The sequence below is a fragment of the Jaculus jaculus genome, chromosome 4, assembly GCF_020740685.1.
Source record: "Jaculus jaculus isolate mJacJac1 chromosome 4, mJacJac1.mat.Y.cur, whole genome shotgun sequence".
Lineage (NCBI taxonomy): Eukaryota > Metazoa > Chordata > Mammalia > Rodentia > Dipodidae > Jaculus > Jaculus jaculus.
In genome coordinates, this window is record NC_059105.1 from 180,272,198 (window position 1) to 180,292,217 (window position 20,020).

Below are 20,020 nucleotides of genomic sequence, written 5' to 3' on the forward strand. Positions count from 1 at the left end.
ATGCAGTGCACCTTGGGAGAGAACCTACCTGCTGTGGGGCAGCCAGTGAGCCAAAGTGACTAATCCCCAGCTTTGTTCCTTTTAGCTTCAGGCACAGATTTTGCAAATTTACTCGGGTCCTAATTCTTTTATAAATTACTCAAATTTTCTGGGTCTACCAGCCTCAGTCAAGAAATGTGACAGATTTCATGCAGTTTAGCACCTGCTACAGAGTGAAGCCAAATAAATACTCATTGATTAAATGACACAAAGTTGCTGCAAATGTTTACTGAGCTGACAGCTGCTCCTGTTACCACACACAGAGGCAGCTGCTCCCAGGGCCCACGCAGTTTCTCCAGTTCTCAGCAGTTCCACCTAAAACAGCAGAACATTGAGCCAGCTTAATTGCTCCTATGTCTCTCATATAAATATCTAAACTCCCATTATAGCAAAAATGTCATCAATGTCATCAGTCTCTTTAATGGTTCCTGACATGGGATGCTGGTTTATTTGCATGTCTGTCCACAGATCAGTTTTGTTTTCATTGCCTCCTTTAAGGTCTCGGCCTTTCTCCTTGGCCTCTGTGACAGCGTTTGCGTGGCTTGTGCTCGGGAGGGGCCTCCTGCTGGAACGGAGGTCAGTCCTCTGCACCGTTCCCGTTCCCCCCGGGCGTCTGCGCTTAGCGCCCGTGCCGCTAGCACTCTGCGGAGTCTCTCGAGACTGCAGAATTTCCTTGAGAAGATTCGACTGCAACTTTCTCTGTGGTTTCCTTTGCCTCGGTAAAAATTTCTTCTGTAATCTTCTTTGTCTCAGATGCTGCTTGGACGTGTTGATCTCTGATCCTCGGAGGAGGCGGTTGCAAATAGATGTTTTCATGCACTCTAGTTTCTTTGGCAAACTAAAGAACAGAAAAGAAAAACCTCAGACTGTGATGCAAAAGGTGCATCAAGCATTTTAAACCGTCTCCACCAACTTCCAATAGAAAACTACTAATTTCCAACTCCTATGTCTGTGTATAATATCAGAATCCTAAAATAAGGAAATGCTTTTCAACCCACTGATTTTTAGAGCCTAATTTCCCTCTGATTCAGGCTACAGGCAACCAGGTCTCTGTTTGTCACCAGTGGTTCAAGACACTATACATTAGTGTCCCAGGCTTTTCCTCACACTGACAGTCTGTTCAAAATGTGGCAGGAATGGAAATGGAAAAACATCCCAAATTAAAAAAAAAAAAACAAAAAACTGACAGGATGCAGTAACCTATGTCTGGATAAATTCATGTTCACAACAGAAACTGAATGGAGGGACGAAATTCAAGTGAAGGGGGGCTATAAAGGAATGAGAAGACAGGTTGGCACAGATAAACCACAGCCTTGTCCTAGCCTAAGTGGTTCGTATTACATCCTCTGACACCGACACGACTCGGAGCTCACTGGTTAGGCTCACGGGTGCTTTGCCGAGCTGCCTCACTACAGTCAATTCCAGGAGACATGCAGAGGCCTGCACCCCTCACCCACATCCTTCCCTTCCAACTTTTCAACCAAGTACAGTAATGTGAGGAGGTTGACTTGAGCAGAAGCAATTTGTGATCTGCATTTCCAAACCCTTTCATGTCCTACTACAAGCCATGGCTTATGTGGGTAGAAGGTGGGTGTCTGTCTCAGTTGAAATCAAATAAAAACAGGAATCATAACTAAGCTACATCCTAGTTATCTAATCAACACCTTGAGCAAAACCTTCATTTCCTCATTCATAAAACGTAAACAATACTGCTTATGTGAGAGTTATTGTGGACACACAATGTATTGTACAGTATACCGAAAAATATATTAACCAGATGCAGGGCAATGCTGTCACTGTATTCTGGGAAGTACAACTAGTGACTTAAAGCAAGAAATCCGTGTTTGTTACCCTTTTTAAAAATAACTTATCTCTGATTCATCAGCCCCTCTCTGTTTCATGTTATAGGCCATTAGGGAATTGAACCCTGGCTGGCAAACTGTAAGCAAGTACCTTTAACCACCGAGCCATCTCCCCAGCCCAGCTTTATTCTTCATGGCTGAAAAAATTCATTGTGTACAGATACCCATGTAAAGCCAGATATGCAATGTTTCTGGAATTCATTTGCAGGGGCAAGAGGCCATGGCATGACCATATACACACATACACTCTTTCTCTTAATAAATAAATAAATAAGAACATCTTTTTAAAAAATAAAGAGGGCTAGAGAGATGGCTTAGCAGTTAAGGCATTTGCCTGTGAAGCCTAATGACCCATGTTCAACTCTCCAGATCCCATGTTAGCCAGACACACAGAGGTGAGGCAAGTGTAAGGTTACACATGCCCACTAGGTGGCACAAGTGTCTGGGGTTTGATTTCAGTGGTTGAGGCCCTGGTGCACCAATTCTCTCTCGAAAAAAAAAAAAAAAAACTAAAAAGAAGGAAGTCATGTTTGCAGGGACATGGATGCAACTAGAGATAATTATATTGATAATTACATTAAGTCAATGAAACAAACCTCAGAAACACAAATGTTTTCTCTCATTTGTGACTTCTAGATTTCATATAGCTACATAAAAGCATGCATGTGGGCTGGGAAGATGGTTGAGGGGGTGAAGACACTGTGTGAGCATCATGGCCTGTGTTCAGCCTTCAGAACCCACGTAAAAGCTGGATGCGCTAGTGTGGGCATCTGTGGCTCCCACACTCCTATAGTGAGAGGGGGGCGGAGACTCCCCAGACGCTCACGGCCAGCTGGCCTTGTGCACACAGCAATGACCAAGAGACCAGCACGTGAGGCGGTCCTCTGACCTCCATACATGTGCTGTTGCATGCACTCAAACGATTTTTTAAAATCATGTATGTACATGTGACAGAAAAGTAGAAGTAAAATTGTCTAGGGAAAGGGGATCAGGGGAGGGGAGGGGCAAGAAAGGAAGCGTGAAGGGCATCACAGGGAGCAGGCCCAAGCTGACCTGAAAGGGTGTGGGCCTCGCAGGCGCCAGCCCTGTCTTGTCCCAGCGGCAGGATGCTGCCTGCCACCTCCCGCTAGCACAAGAGCTCCGAAGGACTGAGCGTCCCCTCGCTGTGGCCTCTCAGGCTTTGTGTGCCACCGACACTCTTAACACTTTCTGACTGAACACGAGTCTAAACTAGTGAGACCAGTTACCCTAGGGTGACTTTCTTCCTCCGTGGACACAACCACCCATGACACCAGCACTTGAAACTGTACTTTGAGTAGACTCAGTCTTAGCACCCTGAAGGCTACTAGACATCTCATTTCCAAGAAAAAAAAATGACCGTGTATTTGTGCACATGCACATTTTTTCCTAAGTAACAGGAAAAAGTAAAGGAAGCTTTGTAATGTGATTACCTGTAACCTTGAGCTTCCACATGCTTAAGCCTGTTACTTTTAAGAAGTTTGTTGCCCAGATAGGTGGCCTGAGCCTTAAGTCTTCTGCTTCTGCACCACACAATGGCCATTTGGATTTCTTCAGAAAGCTGCAGGAAGGTCTTCGCCTCTCGGCATCTCTGTACAAAGTCTGCAGCCTGTGGAGTTCCTACTTTCTGAGAAGGGTGCTTGGCTGTCTTCAACTTGGGCTGAGAAGATTTGAACTCAGGCTTGGTCTCCTAAAATGTAAAAAGGTAAGAAAGACATATTGAAGTTGGTACTGAACTGTATATACCTGATGAGGGAGAGCTGACCCAATCACAATTTTAAAATAGTCTTTATAAAAGGAAACTTTTCTCCCACTGAGCTTTCCTTTTATCTTAAAAACTTAACTTGACTGCTCCTAATGTGACTTTTTTTTTTAGCCTCTACTAAGCTAGGTCTCATCTGCATTTTAATTAAATGTATACAGGAAACCTAAACTAAGTACTCTAACATACACATAAGACTAAAATTCCACATGACTAAATAGAGGTCAAGCCAAATGGTGGGACAGGCTTTCCTGTCTGTCTCACTGGTTATACTTTTGTGTGAGGAGGGTTCTGTTTCAAACTTAACATTGGTACTGGGGGTTGAACCTAGGGCCTTGTACATGCTAGGAAAGTACTCCACTCCTGAGCTACATCCTCATCCTTTTTATTTTTTAAGACAGGGCCTTACCATGTTTCCTAGGTTGGTTTGACCTCACCCTGTACCCTAGGCAGACAAAACTCTCGATCCTGTACCACTAGGCCTGGTTTGGACTGTACTTGTTTTCACTTATTTCTCTCCTGAGTAACCTTCCTAATGATGGGTCATAAATGTTACTGAATTCAAGAGCAGAGAGGGGACCTACCAAGTCCAGCATAGTAGGCCCATCCACTTAGTGAGCACGTCACAAATACTTATCTGAGCAATACTCCCTGGCCCTCTCTAACCATGTCAAAGGCACCTGTGTTTCTGCAGTGCCAATTTCTACACCAAGCCAGTGTGGATTTTACCTTTTTACCTTAGGAAAACATACTAGCTACCGAGTCTGCTTATTCTCCATTCAAAGCTAACCTCCTTTAACAAGAATTAGAAAATGTTGGCTGAAGACATGGCTTCATGGTTAAGGCACTTGCCTGTGAAGCCTCAGGACACAGGTTCAATTCCCTGCTACCCACAAAAGCCAGAAGCACAAGTGGTACATGCATGTGGAGTTCATTTGCAGTGGCTAGAGGCCCTGGCACACTCATTCTCTCTCTACCTCTCTCTCAAATAAATTATTTTTAAAGATTAGAAAATGTAAGCTGGGCGTGGTGGCACAAGCCTTTAATCCCAACACTCAGGAGGCAGAGGTAGGAGGATCTCCATGAGTTTGAGACCATCCTGAGAATACAGAGTGAATTCCAGGTCATCCTAGAATAGAATGAAACCTTATCTCGAAAAACCAAAAAGAAAATGTGACAGCACAGGCCCATTAATGTTTTGTTTTGTGACCAATGTTTGCCCTATAAGCAAACTGAGCACGTTGCTGCCAAATGCTGAAAACACAGTAGTGACCACTCTTCAAAGAGGGATGCTGACAGTGAGCGGCGGTGAGGCCAGCTCACCTCTGCACTGCCTGACGTCTGCACAAGTTTAAAGGGCCCCACAGTTCTCCTTGAGACACAGGACTGAAAAGCTATCCCAGGGACTGGTATAAGAGCCAAGAACCCAGCTGTGTTCAAGCCCAAACTCAGTCGCTTCTTCACTGTGTGACCTACACAGACCTCTCAGTCCCTGCCTCAGTTTCCAACTCCAAGTGGGAAAGCAGTGATGAGGATGGGTGCTCACAGAGCTTCTGAGGTGTGCACGCATTCAAAGTGCTGCAGATGACGCCAGGTGCGGAAAGCGGTAACTGCTTGTATCTTCCCTTTTTATGGTGAGTTAGGCAAAATAAAGATTCAAGCTGGCATCCACTTTAAAAGCTCAAGGAAAAATTAGGAGTTCTAGAAGTGATTAAGATTCTTAAATAAAATGGAAGAGATAGCCCATGAAGGAAACAGGGCACTTCGCAAAGACAAAGGGTAATAAAATCAAGTAGTCGGTCACCGGGTAGAAAAAGGTGACGCTGATATCCTTCCCAGGCTATGTCCAAAGCTAACAGAATCCAGGTAACTAGCAAGAGGAGCCATGTTAAAGCTTGAACCCCCAAAGAAGCAAAGAAGAAAAGCCTCTTGACAAGTGAGGATGACGAGAATTACGGCAGTTACAATGACATCTAGCAGCAGTTAAATGCTCCACACGCTCGCAGCTCCTCTGGGCACGATGCACGCACTAACACCAGCCCACACTTGCGAGCTACGTGTAGTTATTACAGAGCAGAGGCACGGCGGAGCTCAGAGAACTCACACGCACACAGCTAGCACAAAGTAGGGCAGAGGTTCAAGCCATCTGCCCGACCTCAAAGCCCATGGTCTTAAGCAGCACACAATCCATACTTACCGCTGATCCTGTCATCACTTTCAAATCCTATAGAAGCGCCCACATTTCTGAAGGCATTCTACTAACCGATCTAACTCCCTTGCCTTATTCATTCTAAGAACTAAGAGGGCAGAGGCTTAGAGAAAACCTGACCTCCCTCCTTAGTAAATAGCATCCTCTACAAATAGGAGAAAATGAAAAACAGCGTTACGGAATTCGCCAAACCTGAGCAGCTATGTCTTTCAGCCTCTTGCAGAAAGCCTTCACATCAAATCCTGATGGTTCTTCTGTGGAGGAAAAAATATCACAGCTACAAAAACTTAAGCGTATTATTTTCAAATCTCCAACAAATTCCTTTTAGAATACTTTCATTTATCTACTCAAGAGAGGAGAGAGAGAGAGCTTGAGATTGTGGGCACATCAGGGCCTCCTACCACTGCAAATGAACGCCAGGTGCAAGTAGCACTTTGTACGTCTGGCACTATGTATATAACTGGGGAACAGAACCCAGGCCCAACAGGCTTCAAAAACAAGTGCCTCCAAACACTGAGCCACCTCAGTAGCCCTCCAACAAATTCTTAAGTGTGTGACATTTCTTGCCAAGTTATTACAAAACAAACAAAACGAATAAAGCAAGCAAAGAACTAGAAAGAACAGACACCAAGAACTTGAAATGCTCAAGTTTAGAGAACATGGATAGTATTCATACCACACTCAACATCATCAACATGAATTAATGCTTAAGATGTGAGGTTTGGGATGAGGAAATGGCTCAGTGGTAAGGAGTTTGCCTACAAAGCCCAAGTACTCAGGTTCAATTCCCAGTACCCAGTAAAGCCAGATGTACAAGGTGCTACATGCATCTGGGGTTTTCCTGCAGTGACTAGAGTCCCTGGCACGCCTATATTCATTGATTTCCTACCTCCTTGTCTCTCAAATAAATAAAAATTTTTTTTAAAAAAAGAAAGAAATGAGGGGCTGGAGAGATTTCTCAGTGGTTAAGGCATTTGCCACGAAGCCTAAGGACCTGGATTCAATTCCCTAGTACCCAGGTAAAAACAGATACACCAAGTGGCACTTGAATCTGAAGTTCATTTGCAGTGGCTAGAAGCCCTGGTATGACCATTCTTTCATATATATATGAAATGAGACTCTAAGTTTCTTAGTATGCAATGCAAGATTGTACCATAACCAGACTTTCAAAGGCTTAATTTCCCCAGTCTGCTGTATCAAAGCTAATTACCTTTGCTGACTTTGTTTTTCACTGGTTGTCCAAGGTCCACAGTATTCTGTAAATTGATCTCCATTTGTTTAGCTATTTTGGAAATTCCACATAAAGTGCTTTCTCTGTAAACTCGTGGTTGCTCTTTCACTAAAAATAGTTTATTTAGCAATTTAGTTACTCCTTTGGCTGCAAATGCTGTAGGCATTTTTTCCTTAAAGACTTCAAGATAGGGCTGTCCTAAAAATTCAGTAACATCAGAAGGAAAGGCAAAGTCCTTGAAGTAAGACATGGGTTGAATCCTTGAGACTTCTTGAAGTAATGCAAACAATGGTTCATACAAAGATATCAACTTTTTTAACACTCCTTTATAGAGGACCCTAAGGAAAAACAGAAGCTCATGAATTAGTTAGCAACTGCAATTTGCAGATATGTGATAAACTACAAAATTCAAGACTGAAAATAAATAGCTATCAAGCTCGGCCCACTAGAGATAGAAAACAAAACAGAACAGAACACTGTGATGTACTTACAAAATTCAAGTACAAAGTTTTAAGAACTTCCTAGAGAGATATGTCTAACATATGCACATAGAAATCATATGGATGGTTTTATCTTGACTTTAGGTACATTTCAAGTTCTTTACATTTTTAATGCAGTTTTAATTCCTTAAACTTGAATCACTCTGGTAGTCAGCAAAAACTAAATCCCTTCTCATTACAGGAAAAAGCAGTACAAGTTAGGCATTTGAAACTGTGGTTAGTAGGCTCAGCTTCATGGGGCATACCTCTAACTCCTGGCACCTGGGAGGCTCAGGTAAGCGGATCATGAGTTCAAAGCTAGCCTGGCCTATACTGTGAAACCTAATCTCAAAAAAAGTTAGATAAAATAATTGTGTTTAATAACTCAAATGGTTTCCCTGTGAGAATAAGCAGAATGAGAGGCAAGATGGCCAGAGCCTGCATGACACACCTGGGACAGGACACCGAGGCAAAGGTTTCAGTCTCTGAAGGTGGGAAGAATTTATAAGGGTTTTGGCTTGTTTTTGTGAGGTTGTTATTTTGTGTTGTTGTTATATTCAAATTAATCCAATTCTAATTATCATTTGCACAGTACGCAAGAGACTGTCTCTTTAGTTTACAAGTACTATTAGTGTTGTTAACATCAACTAAATATGCATCAAAAAGCAAGAGAGGCCTGGAGAGATGGCTTAGTGGTTAAGGCACTTGCTTGAGAAGCCTAAGGATCCAGATTCAAACTCCCCAGAACCCACGTAAGCCAGATGCACATGCATCTCGAGTCCATTTGCAATGGTATGTGCATTCTCTCTCTCCCTCTCTCACAAATAAAAATAAAATTATCTAAAAAAGAACTGTTCATGATAATGAAATTTTTTCTAAAAAGAAAAACAACAGAGGGCCAGGGAGATAAGAAGTCCAGAGCATACAAAGAAGGTCAAGCAGTATTTACAAATGCTACTCAAAGTAGAAACTGAGAGGCAGACAGATTACGAGAAAGCCAGCCCATGGACATCAGCATTTTAAATAGCCTATGAATTTTTCATTTTTCCAGTTCTGAGGTCCTAGGAATTCACTGCTGAGTTATTTAATGTTAAGATGATCATCATGAGGCTTCGGATGAAAACCCACTCCTTTGCCACTTTACTTCCCAGTCTACAAGTATCATAGAATGGGGCATGCCTTCAGAATCCCTGGGAAAACACGATGAGAACGCCATGGGTGAGACAGAGATGAGAAAGAGACAGAGAATATCCAAATATGTACATACCATAACCTGCTGACCAGCCCAAGCATCACAAGGTTTAAAATAATGAACTCTTGCAATCCTAGATGTTTCACCGTCAAGCTGAAGAATCAATTTAAGGTAGAAAAACAAAACCAAAGGAATTTGGGGTTTGCAAGTTATAAAAGAAGAAACAGATTGGAAGTAAAAGCAATCATCTTGAAGAAATTAAAACCTTAAAATATGAACCACAGAAGTCACTTTTTTATTTGTTTGTTTGTTTTGTTTTTTCAGGGTAGGGTCTCTCTCTAGCCCAGGCTGACCTGGAATTCACTATGTTCTCCCAGGTTAGCTTCAGAGTCACAGTGATCCTCTACCTCTACCTCTGCCTCCTGAGTGCTAAGACTAAAGCCATGCGCCACCATGCCCAGCTGAAGTCACTTAAGCTTGAAATAACCGTAATGCCCTTTCTACTAGAGCTCCTGTTATTGAATTTCATTTCTGAGAGTAGAAGTAACAGAGACAGGAGTCTTTGCATATCCAGCAGTTGCTGGGGAAGGAGGGTCAAAGAAGCAGTGCTTTAAGAAGTCCCACAGGTTATCACACTGGAGGGCCCTAGCTTTCAGAGAAGTCCTGTTAGATATACCCAGGCAGGCCCCACTCAGAAAGAAGACATTCTGGTAGATTCAAGGATACAGAAATGCTTTGCAGCAGCAGTCCAGCAGGCGCAGTAACAACTTGCAAGCTCCCAAGACCTTCATCAGCACCAGCTCCACCACTGGCTGGCTGGGGATGACGCGCACTTTGGTAGGGGCAGGCTGACTTGCACTAGACAAAGGGGAGAACAAAGACATCAAAACTGAAGAGGGATTGGGTGGAAAGAAGCAGCTCAGGGGAAGGGGCGGGGAAGGAGATAAAGGAAGCAATGAAAGATTATGACCAAATTACGTTCATGTTTGAAACCTGTCAAAACCTTTTAAACAATAGAAAAAGTCCTTTCACTTTGCAAAAAGCCTTTCTGTGGCAGGAGTCAAGTAAAGGCTTGCTGCAAGTTCGGTATGAGGTGGTTACTTCTGTCCACTAGTAACTCCAGACCTGTTGATATTGCCTCCTGTGACCCACATGTGAAGTCTCATCAGGCTCTCCTACAGACCAGCAAGAGTGGCATGTGTCACCCTAAACAAGTGTCTGTTTATTAAGACAACATTTACACATCTTTGGTTAACTGGCTGTATGCCAACGCCAACACCAGGCGGAAGCTGTCCACAGGGTATTCACAAGAGGACACCACTGTGACTGTCCACGGGGCATTCACAAAAGGATGCCACTGTGACTGTCCACGAGGCATTCACAAAAGGACGCCACTGTGACTGTCCACAGGGTATTCACAAGAGAATGCCATTGTGATCAAGTTCCAAGCCACATCACAAAGCAATGAACCACCTACCTGGAAGAAAATAACTCAGATAGGTCTTCAATTGAGCCTTCCAAATTCATGTTTTTTAAGCGTTTTAAACACTGTTCTACCTATAGGAGGAAGAGCAGCTCAAATTAGTTTGTGTACGACAGGGAGACAGGCAGACAGACAGACAAGGGTCACTGGTATGATGAGAAAAGCAAAGAAATCAGGCTGTTAAAGTGTGAAAGTATGCCAAACATCACAGAATAGTTCTGACTTTAAGAATAAGGAAGTCCAAAACAATTGCTTCTGATTACAAATATGGCGTTTATCCAGTCCAACAAGTTTCTCAAATTAAAGAAATTACTATATGTGCTTGTTGCTATAGGGGGGACCACAATGAGTATAGGATAATTCTCAAGGTTACATTTTTTTGTTTGTTTGTTTGTTTTGTTTTGTTTTGTGAGGTAGGGTCTTGCTCTGGTCCAGGCTGACCTGGAATTCACTATGTAGTCTCAGTGTGATCTTGAACTCACTGCAATCCTCCTACCTCTGCATCCTGAGTGCTGGGATTAAAGGCATGGGCCACCATGCCCAGCTTACAGTTACAATTTTTTTAATTAACATCAGTAAATCAATTTTTATAGAGATAGTAAAATATTAATTAGTAAATTTCAACAGTTTGTAAGTACCAGAAATGAAGAAAGTGACTTAGACATGGAATAAGTCTATACTCTGCACTTACTACATGTAAATCCTGCTGGATATAAAGTAGTATATGAAATTGCCCAGTTTCTATAGTAAGAGTAAGATAGTTACATGCTGAATGCTAAGATAGAGCTTACAATGAAGTCCTTCTCTATGTGTCTATAGTGCTCATTACCAACCGGCCTACCACCACTGATGGGCTACAAACTCCACACAACGTTTCTTGTCCATTTTGTTCACCACTGTCATTCTTAGAATAGTGTTGAGGAGGCACACAATATCACTTTTATTTAAAAAATCAACGTCAGGGCCATGAAGTATACAAAATGCTCTAGGAATTCTGTAGGTATCAGGCTTAAGGACTGACTGTATCCACACTTCGAAGGACATAATGATCCTGATGGCAGCCAGACATGGTGGCGCACATCTTTAATCTGTACTAGGGAGGCCGAGGTGGAAGGACTGCTGTGAGTTCAAGGCCACCCTGAAACTACACAGTGAATTCCAGGTCAGCCTGGGCCAGAGTGAGACCCTACCTCAAAAAACCAAAGAGCGAGCGAGAGAGCCCACCTGTAACTTCTAAGTCAAATAACAAAACAGTACATGGCAATGTGACCTGAACCTTCATCAATAACAATTATCAACTGCAGAGCTTCCTCCTCACCTGTTTGAGGGCCAAATGAGGTTTGTGGTGGCCCATTCTGTTGTGATTGCTGTAAAGGACTGCACATAACACATCTATCTCTGCATCTAAGGTCCGGCTCCTCAGTGACTGTATGACAAGATGGCATTCTTTCATTACAGCTGCAATGCAAAGGTCTGAAACAAGGATACTTACAATTAACACTCAGTATGCATTTCTACATTAAGCACAATATAAGAAAGAAGCATTTTTCCTCATTTGTTTTATAGAAATAAAAACAAATTGGTCAGCTTCAATTGTGCAAACATAATGAGGGTTTCTGTATATAAGACACTGGAAAATGGTGAAAGATCTGAAGCACAGAAAAGCATTGAGAACATCTGTGAAACATGTTCACACACACACACACCACCTGTACATCACTTTGTACCATAACTACAGTGACAGTCTGTATGACTGCTCTGCAGTCAGTCCTTTGGTGTGCACAAACCCAAAGTACGTCAAAGCTTGGCACATATTGTACCTCTAAATCCTCCATTTTGCTATGTAGGTAAGACAGAATGGATAAATTCACCACCTTCAACCTCAAGGGAACTGTACTTTGATACCACTTTTAGATAATAAGCATTCAGTCCTCCATCCCTGGGTTCCACATTTATGGGCTGGATTCAACCAGCCTCAAACTGAAATTACTCCCCTTCCAAAAAGAATGCATCTGCACCATGTATGTAGACTTTTGGTGGTGTTTGTTTTTGTTTTTGAGACAGAGTCTCACTTTAGCTCTTGCTGACCTGGAACTTCCTCTACCCCTGCAGGACTGAAACTCACTGTGATCTTCCTGCCTCAGCCTCTCAAAGGCTGGGATTAAAGGTGTGTGCCACACACCTGGCTTTGGATGTAGACTCTTTTGTCACTTCCCTAAACAAAACAGTGTAATAAACATGGCAGTTACATTGTTCAAGGAATCATAGCAACCTAGAGACAATATGAAGTATGCAGAAGGATGTGGGCAGAATCATGCAAATATTACATCATGTTACATAAGGGACTTGAACATCTGCACAATTTTGATATTTAGGGGTTCCTGGAACCAGTCACCTCAGATGCCAAGTGATAATTTATTTACAAAACTGAGAAACCATAACCACTGGAGTCACTTGATTTCATGAATGCCTGGCTAGACACAGGTAACCCACAGGGTTCCTAATTTGAAAAGCTGAGAAGTAGATGAAGTCAGCTGTACTGTCTATGGCTGAGGGAAACACCAGCATTCTAGGTGGATAATTTCTTACCCTCCCAACTATCTGCAGGCAGAATTCGAGGAGTGAGCTGAATTTCCCACTCCCATAGGAATGGTATTAGAGTATTTGCAAACAAAGGAAGAGAAAATGTCTGCCAGCCACACAGGAAGGGAGAGTGATGGTCTGACTGGTACCTGTTAACAACCACTGTCAACTGTGTTTAATATTAATGACAACTACGATCAACTGGCTCCCACTGAGCAGCGCTCCTAATGCTTTGTGGCATCAGCTCTTTCATCCCCGATATGGCCCTACGAGCTGGTATTACTTTGCTTCTTCCCACTGGAAAGTGAGCAAGAGCTAGGAAACTGCCCCAGTGGGTAAAGCTCCTCAACAACTCCAGACCCAGAGTCTGGAGCGTGGATTCTCTGCTCGCCTGCAAACACCAGGTAGGAGTGGTGACTGGCCTATGACCCCAGTGCTAAGGAGGCAGGGGACAGGATCCATGGAGCAAAGTGGCTAGCCAGACTAGTGGAATTGGAAAGTTCTGAGGTCAAGTAAGAGGCCCGGTTTCCACAAATAAGGTGGAGAGTGATCACAGAAGGCACCTGATGTCGACCTCTGGCCTACAGACACATGCGCTAACATGCATATGAACACACATGCATAAGTACTTGCATACACTAAAGGTGAGCTAACCGAAGCACAGAAAGTAGGCTGCTAGCTACCAAATTCCACTACCTAAAATTCTGTTAGGCAGTGAAAGACATAAGCAGTGGAGCTGTGGGAAGAGATTCTTACAGTCAGCCTGAACCTGGTTTCCTGTATGTTCAGCTGGCCAGTCTATTGTAAAACCCTAGCCCTAACCTTCAATGTAAAAATTCTATCTTAAATAAAATGTCAGGGGCTGTAGAGATGGCTTAGCAGTTAAGCACTTGCCTGTGAAGCCTAAGGACCCAGGTTCGAGGCTTGATTCCCCAGGACCCATACAATCCATATGCACAAGGTGGCACATGCATCTGGTGTTTGTTTGCACTGGCTGGAGGCCCTAGCATGCCCATTCTCTCCCTCTTTTGCTCTGTCACTCTCAAATAAATAAATAAAAACAAACAAACAACAACAACAAGAAAAGTCAGGCTGAAGAGATGGCTAACAGTAAAAGGTGCTTGCTTAAGCTGGGTGTGGTGGCGCACACCTTTAATCCCAGCACTTGGGAGGCAGAGGTAGGAGGATCACCATGAGTTCACCACCACCCTGAGACTACATAGTGAATTCCAGGTCAGCCTAAGCCAGACTGAGACCCTACCTCAGAAAACCAAACCAAACCAAAAAAAAAGGAAAGGTGCTTGTTGACAAACCTTAAAGCCCAATGACCTGGGTTCTATTCCCCAGTACCGAAATAAAACCACATGCACAAAATGGTGTATGTGTCTGCAGTTCTTTTGCAGTTGCGGGAGGCCCTGCTACCCCACACTCACTCATTGTCTGCATATTTCTCTGTCTCCCTCTCTCAAATAAGTACTAAAATAAATAAGAAAAAATAAAATGTCTTGGCTGGCAGCCAGCCATGAAATCAATCAAGGGACCTGAGCAATCTAAAATGGGAGTTGAATACGCAATAACCAATAAAATTCCTGCTGCATCTTAGTTGCTAGTGTCTCCGAAGGGCTGGAATTCCCTTTTGTGGTTAAAGATCCTTGTGGCTGCAGCTAAGTTGTCCCCACTACATGAAAAACTAAGGCACCAGGGCATTTTCCCACACCTGTGTTCACATTCTCAAATAACCTCCACTTCATTATAATTACATTGTGGTTCTGACACCCTTCCTTGTAGGCACTTCTCGAGGAGCCTAGAGGTACCCTAAAAGGGAGATGCTCTCCATGCTTTGGGTGGGCGGAGAAAGTCACCTTACCCAGTAAGTTTTTATTTTTAAAAAAATCCTTTAGAATCCATAGCGCAGACTCCACTGAATTGCTTGCTACTCACCCCCTTTTGAGACTCTGGTCTCCTGAGTGTATTGGCTTTACTAAATAAAACTGATTAAACGGCCGGTCCCACACACTTCCCATCAAATATTGGTAGAACACTAGTTCTTGGGGCACTCTGTTCTAAATTACATCAAAAGCTCCCTCAAAGAACCAGGGCTGGAGAGATGGCTTAGCAGTTAAAGCACTAGCCTGCAAAGCCTAAGGACCCAGGTTCGATTTCCCCAGGACCCACGTAGGCCAGATGCACATCGTTTGCAGTGGCTGGAGGCCGTGGCGGGCCCATTCTCTCTCTCTCCTTCTTTTTGTCTTTCTCAAATAAATACAAGTGGTAAGCTCCATATGGAACCGAGATCCACAGAGACAGAAGTGACTGGAGGGTCCTGGGCGTCGCTTGAATGTGCGTGTCCCTTCCGATGGGCCCCGTTAGCACCCTGGCTTTGGGGGAAGTCGCCGAGCCCCCGGACGGTTAAGAACGTCCCACACACTACGCAGCCCGGACGTTCCTCGCGGTAACACCCCGCCTCCCTTCCCAGCGGGCCCCGGGCCCAGGAAGTCCCACCCCCGGCCCTCGTGCGCGGCCGAGCAGTTAAAACGCCCAGAGAGGCAACCGTCGGCCTTCGTCAGCCGGCCTCACTCACCCAGGGCGGCGCCGGCGTCCCTCACCGTCACCGTGCTGCGGCTGCCAGCTCTGGGGATCCTCACCCGGTTCCACGGCTCGGCGCCCGGCAGCACGGCCGCAGCCATCTTGCGTGGAACCGGAAGCCGGAAGCGGAAGCCGGGGGCGTGGAGGAGGCCCGGGAGGCGGGGTCAGTGTCCCCGGGTTGCTCCCGCTGAGCGACTGTGGGTGTAGCGACGGAGATTTTACCTGTTCCCTAAGCAAATCCTAAACCGGCACGGGGAGCGGCGTTAGTTACCAAAGAGGGATTCATTTCGAGTAGTAATTAAGGAAGACTTTTTTATTGTTAAATACCCCGGACAACAGCCAAACCTCCATCACATGGAAGGACCCCAGAGGTTGGGTGACAGCCCGTCAGCGCTGTCCTGTCACACGCGGACCTAGCAAGCTCTGCTCCCTCGACCACGTTAATATCCTTCCAGGGAGTTCCTTGACCGCCAGCCCCTGGCGCCCCTTGCCGATGAACTTTAAAGAGACTAGAGACTGCCAGCTCTGGGCTCCGCAATGGCTCTTGGTTCCTCTCGACTTCAGTATCCCCGGGGGGAGAAATGGCTTCCCGGCCTTGGTCCTGTTGAAATGTCAGCAGCTTTGATTGCCAGAAGATCTGCGCAAGACTGGGCGCCTTAACTCTATCGCGGAGGTGGACGAGGAGCTCATGAAACCATGCCCCCCTCCCCAAGTATAGACAGGTAACCGTTTGCCAGGAAAGGGGGGGGACTCGTGAGACCACCCCCTCCCCAGAATGTCTAGGCAGTTAATGTAGGCAGTTAACGGTTGTTAGGGGGCGGAGTTCACAAGGCCTGCCCCCTTCTCAAGGATGTATGGACAGTTAACAGTTGCTTGAGGAAGAGAAGTATTTTCTTCGGGGGAAGGGAGTATTGTAGCTGCCTATAAGCAGACCACATTCCTGATTAAAAAAAGAAAAAAAGTCTCACCCCATGCTCCTGTAAGTAACGCCAATTATTAAAGTCATTGCTTCACTAAGCTACGCTTACATGGAATCATTTCTGTTGTTGGTGAGATTTTTGAGGTGAGCAAATCATGTGTTGATGCCTCCTTGGAGGAAAAAAAAAATAAAGTCCACACATGAATCCTTATGGCTAAAATGAAGACAGTAGTCGTACCTACCTTGTAGGTTGTAGAGTGCATTACAACAGTGTCTAGGACACAAGTATTTCCTCATACTGTACTTACTGTTCAATGCAAGTAGTCATGCCTACCTGAGACATTCACATGGTCCTCAAGTGTGCCTTTGCAGGTACTGCTTCCTCTACCTGGAGGGTCTCCTGAAACGATCTTCTTCAATCAACCTCCCATCCATTATCTTTTTTTTTTTTTTCTTTTTCCATCCATTATCTTGATCACCCTTCGTGATCACGCTGTGCTTATTCCATGGCTTCGTGTGGAGACCCCTTCAATGCGTAACCGTGGTAGCCTTTGATGTTTCTTAGTTCGGCTGCAACGAATTGCCACACACTTTATAGCTTGAAATGTCACAAAGGCATAATATTTGTGGAAGTTCAAAATCAACTTTAGGGAGCTAAATCTGGCAAGTTAAAGGACTATTTCCTTAAGGTGCTGGGAAGAATTTGTTTTCTTGCCTTTCCCAGCTTTCAGAAGCTGACTTGGTTCTTTGGTTCATATTCTCATCCTCCGTGTCAAGATAAGTCTCGTAGCATTTTCCAGTCTTCTTTTTCTTCTGTCAAGAGAAGATAGGCAGGCATGAAATCAAATGCTTGGATAAAGAAGTTCACTTGAAAATGTAAAAACTTACTACCAGGCTGGAGAGATGGCTTAGTGGTTAAGCTGCTTGCCTGCAAAACCTGATGACCTAGGTTAGATTCCCCAGTACCCACATAAAGCCAGATGCACATAGTGACACAAGCATCTCAAATTTGCAGTGGCTGGAGGCTGTGGTGAGCCCATTCTATCTATTCTCCCTCTCTCTCTCCTTGCAAATAAATAAATAAACTTATCTGAGACAGGAAGAAAAGTATAATTGTCGATATAAATATATGTCGAGTATAGTGATGAAAGAGATAAGAGAGCCCAAGGGTAAAAGCACTGTATTCTCAGTGAAGGAAGATTCAAGATCATTACCAAGTGCAGAAGGCAAGAAAATTATTTTCTGGATGAACAGTGTATATTGAAAATAGCTGCCACGAACTAGGAAATACAGAAGAAACAGACTGTGTACATGGGAAGTCAGGTTTAGGATGCTGTTTGAAAATTTTTAGACTACAGAGAAAGACTCTCACAAAAATGACCATTTAATGTATACCTGTGCTGCCTGCCTCATTAATAACCAAAAATGCAAACAAAACACTCGGGACATTCTATCAAAAAGTCAAAAGAGCTGGGCATGGTGGCACATGGCTTTAATCCCAGTCCACGGGAGGCAGAGGTAGGAGGACCACCTTGAATTTGAGGCCACCCTGAGAGTACATAATGAATTCCAGGTCGGCCGGGGCTACAATGAAAATCTACCTTGAAAAAAAAAAAAAAGTCAAAAGGAAGATGTCCTGTGTTACTAGAATTTGCACAAAAACTTAAATACAAGTTTTCTTGTTGCAATCAGGAAGATGAATCAGATGTAGTTGTACACACCTGTAATTCTAGCATTCAGGAAGCTGAGGCAGGATCATCACCATGAATTTAAGGCCAACCTGGGCTACATAGCAAACTGTCTCAAAGGAAAATAAAAGGAAGAAAAGGAGAAAGAAGAAAAAAGAAAACTGATTTTGATGATGTGTCCTCACAACAAATCTGGTGTTTTCTAATATTTTGACAGCAGAATTATTTTCCTCCCCCCCCAAAAAAAATCTTACACAGAAGTAATATATGTGGGCTGGAGAGATGGCTTAGTGGTTAAGGTGCTTGGTTGCTAAGCCTAAGGACCCAGGTCCAATTCCCCAGTACCCACGTAAGCCAGATGCACAAGGTGGCCCATGCATCTGGAGTTTTTTTTGTAATGGCTGGAGGCCCTGGTGTGCCCATTCTCTCACTATCTGTGCCCCTCTCTCCCTCCCTCCCTCCCCCCCTGAAATAAATAAAAAGAAAATACTTTTTTTAAAGTAGTATTTTAAGACATATTTAAAAACAACTGCAGTGGTTGAAAGCGTATGGAAGAACACAGGGCCCTTCTACCCAAGATCCTACCACTGATTTATAAGACCACACTTAATAGTTTGTGAGCTGGAGAGTTAGCTTAACAGTTAAGGTGCTTGCCTGTAAAGCCAAAGGACCCAGATTCAATTCCTAATACCCACATAAAGGCAAATGCACAAAGTAGTGCATGTATCTGGAGTTGGTTTGCAGTGGCTGGAGGACCTGGCATGCATATTCTCCCTGTCTCTCTTCTATCTCTCTCTGCTTGCAAATAAGTAAAAACATATTAAAAAAAAATAGTTTGAAGCCATCTGGCTTAAATAAATATGTATTGATATGAGAAATTTGATGATATGTTAAGGGTGTTTAAAGCAGTTTTAAAAACTATATTATTCCATTGAAATACATACATTTGAACATGAAAGGAAAGTTCTTGGAAAACTAATGAAGTTATTAACAGTGGTCAACATGGTAGGATGAACTTTTCTCTATGACTTCATTTTGTATTTTCTATTTAAAAATAGACATTGGGGAGTCAGAGATAGGAGGATCACCATGAGTTCGAGGCCACCCTGAGAATACGGAGTGAATTCCAGGTCAGCCTGGGCTAGAGTGAGACCCTACCTCGAAAAAAAAATAGACATTGGGATTGGCCGGCAAGAAGTGCACGCTGATGCAATGGTGGCACACGGGCTGTGGAGGTAATCACTGCACTCTGATTGGAGATGAGGCTGACTCAGTGGAAGGAAAACCATCACTGATTCTGAGAACCACATCCAAAGTCCATGGCTAGGAAAGTTGTAGACCCCAGAGGAAAGATCCTACTGTTCTTTGGCTAAAAGGAGAAGGTATACCTATCCAGAGATCTTCTGAATGTATATGTTTACCCCCTTTGCCCCATGTTGCTTTCAATCATGGTTAGATCACTTGTTTTTCACAGATGGCAGAGAATACCTGGGAGATCCAAACCCATCATGTGACAAAGAAAGAAAGCTGACAGCCTATATTAGATGAGTCACCTCTGTCACATCTGCCAGGGCTCAGGAAACATTACAAAGGAAGAGGCAGATGAAACATGAGTGCTGCTCCCATTGCCAGTCTTGAGAACTTCCTGCAGGAAGACAGCAGTATACACTGAGGAGACTCAAAATTTATCAAAGTGAAAAAAATCAGAGCTGCAGAGATAGCCTAGTGGTTAAGTGCTTGCCTGTGAAGCCTAAGGACCCTGGTTCGAGGCTCGATTCCCCAGAACCCACGTTAGCCAGATGCACAAGGGGGTGCACGGTGCACGCATCTGAGCCCTGGCGCGCCCATTCTCTCTCTCTCCCTCCCCCCCCCTCTCTGTCTGTCGCAGTCAAATAAATTTAAAAAAAAATCAGTGTCTACTGACAGCTCAACAATAAAGGACACTCATATCCTCCAAGGCTTAGGGGAC

General features: G+C 44.0%; 1 protein-coding gene across 1 annotated transcript; it reads right to left on the minus strand.

Moving 5' to 3' along the window:
- Positions 1–247: 247 nt before the first annotated feature.
- Positions 248–15,557, minus strand: Nepro (nucleolus and neural progenitor protein). Its single transcript, XM_004672315.2, has 9 exons — positions 15,440–15,557; positions 11,594–11,748; positions 10,270–10,349; positions 9,519–9,650; positions 8,868–8,945; positions 7,101–7,459; positions 6,083–6,144; positions 3,353–3,609; positions 248–877 (listed from the first exon to the last, which is right to left on the minus strand). The coding sequence occupies exons 1-9, from the start codon at positions 15,543–15,545 to the stop codon at positions 412–414; spliced, it is 1,695 nt and encodes a 564-aa protein (XP_004672372.2). The 5' UTR covers positions 15,546–15,557; the 3' UTR covers positions 248–411.
- Positions 15,558–20,020: the final 4,463 nt, after the last annotated feature.

Excerpts from the sequence above, each read along its gene's own strand:
- Nepro (XM_004672315.2), bottom strand. The coding sequence starts at position 15,545 with ATGGCTGCGGCCGTGCTGCCGGGCGCCGAGCCGTGGAACCGGGTGAGG. Across the intron at positions 10,350-11,593 it reads CTCATTTGGCCCTCAAACAG|GTAGAACAGTGTTTAAAACG; the intron begins GTGAGGAGGAAG and ends TTCCTCCTATAG. Across the intron at positions 3,610-6,082 it reads TGAAAGACATAGCTGCTCAG|GAGACCAAGCCTGAGTTCAA; the intron begins GTTTGGCGAATT and ends TTTACATTTTAG.